Source organism: Protomyctophum bolini (assembly GCF_963924005.1).
Source record: "Protomyctophum bolini genome assembly, chromosome: 11".
Taxonomy (NCBI): domain Eukaryota; kingdom Metazoa; phylum Chordata; class Actinopteri; order Myctophiformes; family Myctophidae; genus Protomyctophum; species Protomyctophum bolini.
The window spans coordinates 38,384,045-38,394,467 of NC_137872.1; the positions used below are offsets into that span (position 1 = coordinate 38,384,045).

General features: G+C 43.0%; 1 protein-coding gene across 1 annotated transcript in view; it reads left to right on the top strand.

The window, feature by feature from the left end:
• prkcab (protein kinase C, alpha, b) overlaps positions 1 to 9,793 on the top strand; it is a 201,909-nt gene extending 192,116 nt beyond the window's left edge. The window contains exons 15-17 of the mRNA XM_080776670.1: positions 4,085 to 4,192; positions 5,325 to 5,465; positions 9,611 to 9,793. Of these exons, the coding sequence (XP_080632796.1) occupies positions 4,085 to 4,192; positions 5,325 to 5,465; positions 9,611 to 9,775 (414 nt within the window). The 3' untranslated portion in view covers positions 9,776 to 9,793. The remainder of the gene's footprint in view (positions 1 to 4,084; positions 4,193 to 5,324; positions 5,466 to 9,610) is intronic.
• Positions 9,794 to 10,423: the final 630 nt, after the last annotated feature.

Consider the following 10,423-nt stretch of genomic DNA (forward strand, 5'->3'; position numbering starts at 1 on the left):
ACTAGAACATGTCAAACCGGTGTCAGATCATCAGCAGCACAGCATTTTTCGTTACTGTCGTGGACTCGTAGGGTGGCCAGACGTCCGGTTTTAGACCCACCTTTCCTCCTCCCAACTCAACCTCTGGCCGGACACATCATTGTCCGTTTTTTTGTGATATAGCCTACAGTGCTTGTGTCATAACTGTCATTTAAGTCGTCTCTGTATTAAAATCTCCGTAGCACTTTTCCGCTGCACAGAAAGCTCCCAGTCTCCCCACTGTCACAGAGACAGAGCAGGCGTTGGGCCGGTTGGGGTGTTGCCATGTCCGCTTATTACAAGCGACTTTGGGCTTGTTTTATGATAGCCCAGTCAGGCTTCTTTTGGGCTGTTTTCATAGACATGGCTGCTTGTTTCTCTTCTAAAACCTGGCAACACTGCCAATGGGAGGGTTTGTTTGTTTGTTGTAGAACGTGTGCTCTCACAATCACTAGTTAGTTAATGTAGAGATAAATAAACCAAATATGCCGAAATGAAAAACTACATTTAATGAGCAATGGAGCAGGGGACTCCACATCATAAAGAAAGGGATCCTAAAGCACTGTGAACATAATTATAGTCTACTGATTTATCTCAGTCTCATTATTTTATTTGAATATATATTGTTGGGAAAGTTAATATTTGCCTAGAACCACGTGGTACAGTGGTTTTCAACCATTTTCATATCAAGGTCCAGTATGTATTCTGCATTTTAGCCATGGACCACCATTTGATGAGATTTGGCCTCACAGACCCCAAACTAAATATTATATTGTTGTGTGGCAGTTCAGTGCAAATTATTTGACAATGCATCTCAGGCGATTTTATGGAGTAACGCAAAAGTAATGTAACGAGTAATGTAACTAGTTACTTTCTCCAGGGAGTAATAAAGTAATGTAAGGCATTACTTTTTTCAAAAGTAATATGTAATATGTAGTGCCTTACTTTTATGAGTAACGGACCCCAACTCTGATCCTGAATGCCATATAGAGTCTGGAACCATCCTGAATGCCATATAGAGTCTGGAACTATCCTGAATGCCATATAGAGTCTGGAACTATCCTGAATGCCATATAGAGTCTGGAACTATCCTGAATGCCATATAGAGTCTGGAACCATCCTGAATGCCATATAGAGTCTGGAACTATCCTGAATGCCATATAGAGTCTGGAACTATCCTGAATGCCATATAGAGTCTGGAACCATCCTGAATGCCATATAGAGTCTGGAACCATCCTGAATGCCATATAGAGTCTGGAACTATCCTGAATGCTAGAGTCTGGAACTATCCTGAATGCCATATAGAGTCTGGAACTATCCTGAATGCCATACAGTCTGGGACTACACCTGAATGCTATTTGGTCTGGAACTACACATCCTGAATAGGGTTAAAATACGGGATCGTTTTTGGAATCTAAAAGACGGACTTTGTTCCGTGTTTTGGGGTCGTTGGAAGAAATACAGCGATGGTCCTCAGCCGTGCACTTGCTGCACGCACGGCCAGCGTAATCCATGCGTTCAGTGTTTTATTTATTCAACGGAGAGAAGTTTTTGTCCACTCAACCACTCGCATGATGCGCAGACAAAAACCAGGCAAACCAGACAGGCTGTCTGGTTTGTTTTGTTTGTGTGAGAGAGCTCAGTTCACTTTGCAGTTGTATTACCCGATACAGGAGGTGGGCTACGACGAGTTAAATTCAAAACATGTTTCTGGTGACATGTCAGTTATCATAGTTCTGATTGGTTTCAAATCACTTCTGGAAGGGAGAAAAAAAGAAAACAACTATACGCCTATTACACCAGCAACTTTTGTTGGAGAATGCAATTAAACTTGACCCGAAAATGTCCCTTATTTGAAACTCTTCTTGACATGGCAGCCCTACTCCTGAATGTTATATAGAGTTATATAGAGTCTGCCCCCCAAAAACGTGTTCCTTCCAGGCGCTACGTCCGGCCAGGAAAACTCCTATCCCCCCTGTCAGGTGAAAAGAAGCAGCTTGGACTCCTCATGCATAGAAGGAAGCATGAGGTCAGTCCGCTGCCCTCCCAGGTTGGCAGAGGAAGTGTAGCGCCCAGGATTACATTACATAATTGACACTGGGTGGAAAAAATGGGTTGCAAAATTGTGGGATAAAAATTATAATAAGAGCCTGCCCCCAATGCTCCAAATAGGGACAGTTTATGAATCAATTAGTTTGATTAACTAAACCCCTATAGTCTAGTTCCCTGCTCCTGATACAGTAGCAGGGTTAAATGCAGAGAGCAATTTGTCACCATGAGAATTAATAAAAGTTAACGTAGCCCAAAGATGATCTTCAATGGACATTATGAATAACTGTAAATCACGGACGAAGGAAGTGCTCAACAGACTGTTGGCCACATATCCTCCACACATGAAACACTGCAAGGTGACTGCAGTGCTTGTAATGACACTAATTATTCTCTTAATTCCCTTCAGTGACTAAACATGATGCAATTAGTTATGCTGCGCTTCAGAGAAAAGTAGACTTTTCTGGTTTCCTGGCAACCGCTTGCGAGAGATATTTTTGAATCTTGAAAAGAGTTATGTCGAATGAATAGCAGCTGACTTTACTTACTTTTCTGTATATGCACCTTAAAGGACCACTTTTCAACTTCTCTAAATATAATTGGGCCTCACTAATGTTCATGATAAAAATACCACAAATTGTTTTCTACTCAGTCTGTGTCTCATAGGAGGGCTGTGCGGGCAGTTCAGAGACCCGCCCACCAGTGACATCATCATTAGGCAGACTTTTTTTTTAAACAAGATTATTATTATCGTGAGAACGGTGGCTTCCAATTATCGCTATTGCAACTTTCCAGGAATAGAAAGCCTGCAGTTCCTATTAGCTTGGATTCCCCATCGATGATGTCACTGGTAGACGGGTGTCTGAACTGCCCACTGCTCTCCCATGAGACACAGACTGACCATAATTGTGGTATTTTATCATGAACATTAGTGAGGACCAATTATATGAAGGTAGACTGCGTGAAAGTAGTTGTTAACATGCAATTATGGGCACTAGATTTGCCCTTGAACCTCAAGTTTAGCGGGCATATACAGTAATATACGGTAATATACAGGTGTGATGGTACAATTCGGGAGTTTACCGGAGTTTGTTGGAAAGTTTAACGGGAGTTTCCTGTAATATACACATCCGTATTCCATGCTTTTTGCGTAGTGGAAAAGTGGTGAAGTGGTCCTTTAATGACCATTCAACAATTCAAACCATTGAACATGATGTCATGTCATGTAATGACGGATTTATCTAGAAGGTACATGTGACTAAATTTGACTGAGACACTGCCATTGGATTTTTTTTTAATTTTCGTTTTTATGTCATATGAAGCAGGGAATCATAGCTTCAATTTGACATATGGGTTGTTCAGTTTGACCCACAAGTTATGGAGATATGTCTTTCAGAAAATAGCGAGTTGAGAACAGGCTTGAAAGGTTCACTTCTGTGGTCTCTAACATTACACCTATAGCTACATGTTTAAGTTTATTTCATATTTGCATGTCGATTTCAGGCCTGACATTTATTTCAGACATGCTCTAGTATGTGAAGAGTCTGCCTGTGCTATTAACTCATTTTGGATTTAAAAAAATGTTTTTTCTCCTCTGATGAAAAGCTGGAGTTTGCGCGACGGCAGGCTCTCAGTCAAATCTGGTCACATTTCCGTCCATTTTCCCACAAACGTCACAACAGCGACATGAGAAAAACAGGAGGAATAGACACAGAGAGTATATGTACAATGTACATGCATCACTTTTCCATCGAGAAGCATGGAGTGTTGGAATTTGGAAGTGCTCGTTGGAAATCACTAAATGCACCTGCTGTTTTTCTTCACCTGTTTCTAAAAACGAGCACTTCCAAACTCATAACGTGTCTACGGTGGAGTTTTATTAAAGGAAAACTTTGCAGATAAAAAGAAAAAGAGGATAATTCAAGCAATTCCGTACAGCTGCAATGTTGGCGAGTTTGATTTGAGTCTTGGTGGATGTACAGTAAGTGGCTGACGTTTGCCTATGGCTTCCTCTTAGCCGCCGTTCGACGGAGAGGACGAGGACGAGCTGTTCCAGTCCATCATGGAACACAACGTGTCCTACCCCAAGTCCATGTCTAAAGAGTCTGTGGTCATCTGCAAGGGGGTGAGCGCACGCACACGCACACACACACACACACACACACACAGACACACACACACACACACACACACACACACACGCACTGATCCATGGCTGACTGTTGAAATTAAAAGTCCCTATATTTTTGGCGTGTCATTTTACTATACTCTTGTGATCACACACGTTGGGACTGTAACTCCAAGTGGTTTTCAACTCTTTCCATGTCAAGGCCCATTATTTATTCGGAATTTGAGCCATATACGGGCCACCATTTGATGAGATTTAGCCTCTCAGACCCAAAACGAAAGAATATTTCGTTGTTGTTGTTGAATAAGATTTTGTCCTCAATTCCGTGCTGTTGGCAAACGTTGATCAAAATATAAATGATTATGCATTCTCGCAAGCTCACAACGCGTTGCACTGCGAGTAGAAAGCTGTCGAGTGAGCAGCGCAATCGCACATGCTAGAAATATCCTAATAAATAAATAAAAATAGAATGCATGCATATAGGCATACAAGTGATACTTGGCTTTTATATAGGCTATCATTTTTTTATGTGCATAGGGACACATTCCTACATATTTTATCTGAGATTTGGGGACTATTTATTGATTCAGCATGAAGACTAAAGGCCTTCTGAATAAATATACGCAAGCGTATGCCTTCTACACTATACCGTGAGAGCTGGCGCAGCTATACGGACGGAGTTTCCGACCAACCAACGTCACCGTCAACTTCACGGAGATGACCATGAATTCCCACGTAATGTGGGAATCCACGTAAATGGCCGTCCGCTCACGTAACGTCACGTTATGGGGTGCAGGTCTTTTTTCCGACAGCATATTGATCCGAAACCTCAATCCTAACCTAACCCTAACCGCAAGCACGGGAGCAGCGCATGTTGGACCATCGCTTTTTCGCATCGCAGCGAATGTCCCCCCGCTGCGGATCGGACCGTTGCCCCGTCGGCTAGAATGCTGTCGGAAAAAAGGCCGCCTCCCACGTTATGAGCGTCGTCGTGAATGAGGACCCATAGGGTTTTTTCAGAAGACTGTCATGATTTAGAAAACATTTTGTAGAATCGGCCTCGGTCGAAATGGGTTTTAAAGTCTGTATGTGATTCTGACCGGCCCACTGTTCCCCCGTGCCGTTGCAGCTGATGACCAAGCACCCGTCCAAGCGCCTGGGCTGCGGTCCGGAGGGGGAGAGGGACATCCGGGAGCAGGCCTTCTTCAGACGCATCGACTGGGAGCGCCTGGCCAACCGGGAGATACAACCGCCCTTCAAACCCAAAGTGGTGAGAGGAGAAACCCCGCCATGCAGTGCTCAATGTCCCGGACATGTTACAGACCCACTGTGCACTGCAGGGGCTTTCTCTGGTGTCTTTTTATGGTTCATAATATGTGGCAAATGATTTATTTGTGTGAATATACAGTATATTATACTGTGTATTCACACAAATAAATCATTTTGCCACACGGACAAGTCAGGCCTTTTTCTTGTACACGCCATTATGTTCTTATTTTGATCACAAGACCCCATTACTGAATGTCAAGTCTCCAGGTTTTCTTCAGAATATGTATGACACTGATTTACTATACGGCACACGGGATATGAGTCGAGCTATAGTACTTAGTGGTTCTCAAATGTCTTATTTGCAAGGACACCCCCTTAATTCTGACAGTGTACACTCTCAGAGTTACAGACCTGTTATGGTCATTCAGGGCTTGCTCTCTACTGGCAACGTTATTGTCCACTCATATTTTATGTCCGTGGCAAAAAACAATATTTTGACAAAAGTGTCCACCACAAGGCAGCGTGGTGATGACCTCTGTTTAGTCACAAGCTCTTGCTAATACTTTTCATTTGGTTCAATATTCATACAATCCACAGACTTTAACCCTGCAGCGTCCATATCTTGGGCGTGTCATAATAGGCATATTATGTGACCCCTTCCAGTATTTTCATCCACAAGTCGGCTCTATAATGAAACTACACAATAGACCAAAATAAACACGGTTAAAGAATGTTTTTATTCCATCAGAGAGTCGTTTTAGTGTCATTAAGTCGTTGTAATTACATTGCAAAAAATGTCTCTGTAATTAAAGATTATAATTAAAAAACAAGAGTTAAAAAACCATGAATGTACAAATAAGGAAGAAAAAAAAACATTAAAAACAAACTATATATAGGGAGGAAATACAAGGTTCATGCCCCGACAACGACAAAATGTACCAACGTAGTGACCTTCCTGCAGACAAAGACATACTGTAGGCCCCAGAGCTGCATTCACCACCAGCTCCCTCCGTCAGTGACCTCCCCACCCCCCACCTGTCACTAGAAACACTCTCCTTTATGTTTGTGGACCCCCCCCCCCCCCCCAGCCAGTCGTCCCCTCCCCCTCCCCCCCCGACCATATACTCTCCCACGCCGTCGTTCGCTGCCATAGCCCCCGCTGTGCCTACGGCCAAGCTGCATGCTGCACACGACGGACTTATAAAAATAGCCTTCTATAAGAGCACACTACCCCGCGCTCCCCTTCGGGTGCTTCCTGTGCACAACAACGGGCCGCCGTCGTCGTATATATAAATGCAGGGTTTCTACAGCGGAAGTATAACTGTCTCTCTTCTACTGTCTGTAGACGTGGGCTAAATGCGTCTGCTGCGTCCGTCCGTGAATGGTTCTGCGAGGTGCATTCATTCATTCATTCATTGTGCAGAGCAAATTTCGCTGTAACGTCTTGAATGGCTCTGTGTTGGACTCCGCTCACAAAGGCCATTAAGATTTAGTTTTTTTTCTATATGCACGGCTACCGGAAGAGCAGCGGCGTGTTGTACCGTTATACGCTATATATATATATATATATATATATATATATATATATATTAGAGCTGGGACTCGATTAAAAAAAAATCGAATTAATCAGAGGCTTTGTAGTTAATTAATCTAGATTAATCGCATTTTAATCGCATATCAATATTCAACCTGAGAACAGCGAGAAACCTTTTTTTTATGTTTTTTGGTATCCCAGTGAATCAATCAATAGTGACTACAGGATACCACTCATTTTCAACATTTTACTGTCATTAATATATACCTGTTGTGGAAATAATAATAAAAAGTCACCCCATTCTGTGTTGCCTAGAACTGGAGGTCTGAAAAACAATTAGTAACAGTAACAAGTACATCTCAGTGACATCACAAAGCTGTACTTACTTCATATCGTTACTGTTTTTTGTCAGACCTCCAGTTCTAGGCAACACAAAATGGGGTGACTTTTTATTATTTCCAGTTTTCAGTAGGCTACTATAGAAAAGCGCCCAGTGAGAAACGTTCTGCGGTGAAAAAAAAAGGTGCGATTAATTTATCTGTAGTTAATCGCGATTAATTTTTCTGTAGTTAATTAATCTAAATTAATCGCAATTAGTCCCGGCCCTAATATATATATATATATATATATACTTACGTAGTATGCCGTGTAGAAATGTTTTTTTGGGGGGGAAAAAAAACATATACCATGTGCTAAACCATTTCATCCACTGTCCACGCACGAGCATATTAGCTATACCTATAGAACGCAGCGCTGTGGAAGACTAGACGACTCTCGACCATCGGGTCAAATGTGACCAGATTTGACTGAGAGCCTGCCATCGCGCAAACTCCGGCTTTTCACCAGAGGAGAAAAAAAACTTTATTTTTTTCCTTTTTTTTTCTTAGTCATTAAATAAAGGCTTTAATGCAACCGTACAATACTCTTTTAAGGTTTTAAATGTATGTGCTAAGAAATGACAGAAAGTATTTTACTACGGTGAGTGTAGAGCATACAGTAATAAAGGATATGTACTCTGTACTACAGTGATAAAAGGATATTCAGTGACACTTGACAGTTGCTGTCCTGGAGCTGATTTCCTTCCTTTACTCATGCTGCTGCTCATTCCTAATCTAATTACCACTCATGTCAAACGGCTCATCATCCTATATAGTTTCACCTTGCCCCTGGTGCCGTGTGGAAGGATGCTCTCTACAAGAAGATGCACAGCTAAATGACTAACTCATTGTAACGATATATTGTCATATAGCGATTCAAACCGGTCACAATTTAAATTCCGATTTAGATCTTTTAGATCTTCAGATTGAGGTAAAGGACAATGTTTAGGGGCTTAATGAAACATGAATCCGACCTCCCAGTTAGCATATTAGCGAGTATATCGGTAGATTAGCGCCCGAGTGTGATTCTGAAATGGACGAGTACGAGTAGGCCTACTACTTTCGGTTCACGGAGTGTGTTCGCTGCCTTTTCGTGCATTCTGTTGGCACTATGCCGTATATATGCCTATGGTAACGGGAGGGAATGTGTTAAGATAAATTGTTTAAGTATAACTAACTGAGGAACAACATCCACGAGATGAAAAAAAATCATCAGCTAAAATAGTCCGATTGACTTAATTTGGCAGTGAGACAGGTCTTAAAGTTTTTTTGAGTGGTGCAACCACACTCCTACAACCAGCAATGTCCGTGTTCACCTATGTCCGTGTTCACCTATGTATGTGTTCACCTATGTGTGGTTAACCTATGTATATGTGACGGTTAATGAGCACCAGTATGAGTACCAGTAGGGGCGCTGTTGTGCCATGCAGAAACAGAGAGAGAGAGACAGTGCTTGAGAGAGAGAGAGAGAGAGAGAGAGAGAGAGAGGAGGGGGGGGGGAGAGAGAGGGGAGTTGCACCACTCGGTTCACACGTGTGTGATTTTTTTAAATTAGATTAGATATCAGCTCTGTCCGGTGGAAACCTCAATATTTCCAAAAAGGGTTACTTTACAGCAGGGGTTCCAAAACTTTTTTGGACCAGGTACCCCTTTTGAGGTAGATATTTTTCCAGGTACCCCCTCATCCTCGCAACACGGATAACTAATAAATGTATACGTCTAAATGTAGACGTTTAAATGTAGACGTCTAAATGTAGACGTCTAATGTATACAGACGTCTAAATGTATACAGACGTCTAAATGTAGACGTCTAAATGTGTACGTCTAAATGTAGACGCTAAATGTGTACGTCTAAATGTAGACGTTTAAATGTAGACGTCTAAATGTAGACGTCTAAATGTATACAGACGTCTAAATGTAGACGTCTAAATGTAGACGTCTAAATGTGTACGTCTTCTCTTATGGGGGTCCCTGGCATATCTTTTCAAATGGGGGTCCACGGGCTAAGTAGTGTCAATTTGGGGGTCCTTGACATGAAAAAGTTTGGGAACCACTGCTTTAAACACTTTAGCACTTTATGAACACGAACAAAATAGATGGGTCCCCCCTGGAACTCCCTCAGGTACCCCTGGGGGTCCCCGGACCCCACTTTGGGAACCACTGCTTTACAGGAATAGCACATTTGGAGCATTTTTCAGCATGGTCTGTCTTGTCTCGTTTGTTTCCCCCCCGCAGTGCGGCAAAGCGGCGGAGAACTTCGACAAGTTCTTCACGCGCACCCAGCCCATGCTGACCCCGCCCGACCAGCTGGTCATCGCCAACATCGACCAGAGCGACTTCGCCGGCTTCTCCTACATCAACCCGCAGTTCGTCCACCCGTCGCTGCACAGCGTGGTATGAGGATGAGACGGACGGACGGACGGACGGACGGAGCAGGCCAGGCCCCCCCCCCACTCCCCCCCCCCCCCCCCCCCCTGGGGACCTTCTCTACAGTTATAACAACCCAACCTTCCAGAGCCCACCAACAACCAAGAAATGTCCCCCACCCGCTATCAAAGAGATCCGTAAATCATCTTCTGCTCGACAAAACGAAAAGTCCCGTCAAGTCAGTTTTGTCAGCGTGCCGAGGTGGACGTTTGGAGGGAGTTGGAACCATGCTTTTTTAGACCACCGAGTCTAACGACAGGCGAACAACAACAGCATATATACTGTCGGGTCAAGAGTAAAAAACGAGATGGGGATTTATATTGCACTTGTCCATTTTAATAATAATTATGTTTTGGTGTCTCCAAACATTTCAAAATGTGCTCGTCGTCACCTATATGAAGTCGTGAGTTAGACTCTGATCCTTCTGTGTGTAAGAACGAGAAACGCTGTCCCGTTTTTCCGCATTTAGTTGGTGATGTTGAGATGCGAGTCGCAAACTCTCGTCCCACTTATTATGTCAACCCCCCTATCCTATTCCATCCCTATCATTCTGCCATGAGAAGGTGTCTGTCTGCACACTGCTGCGTTTGGCGAAAATTATTTGTGGCATTTTTCCCCGAC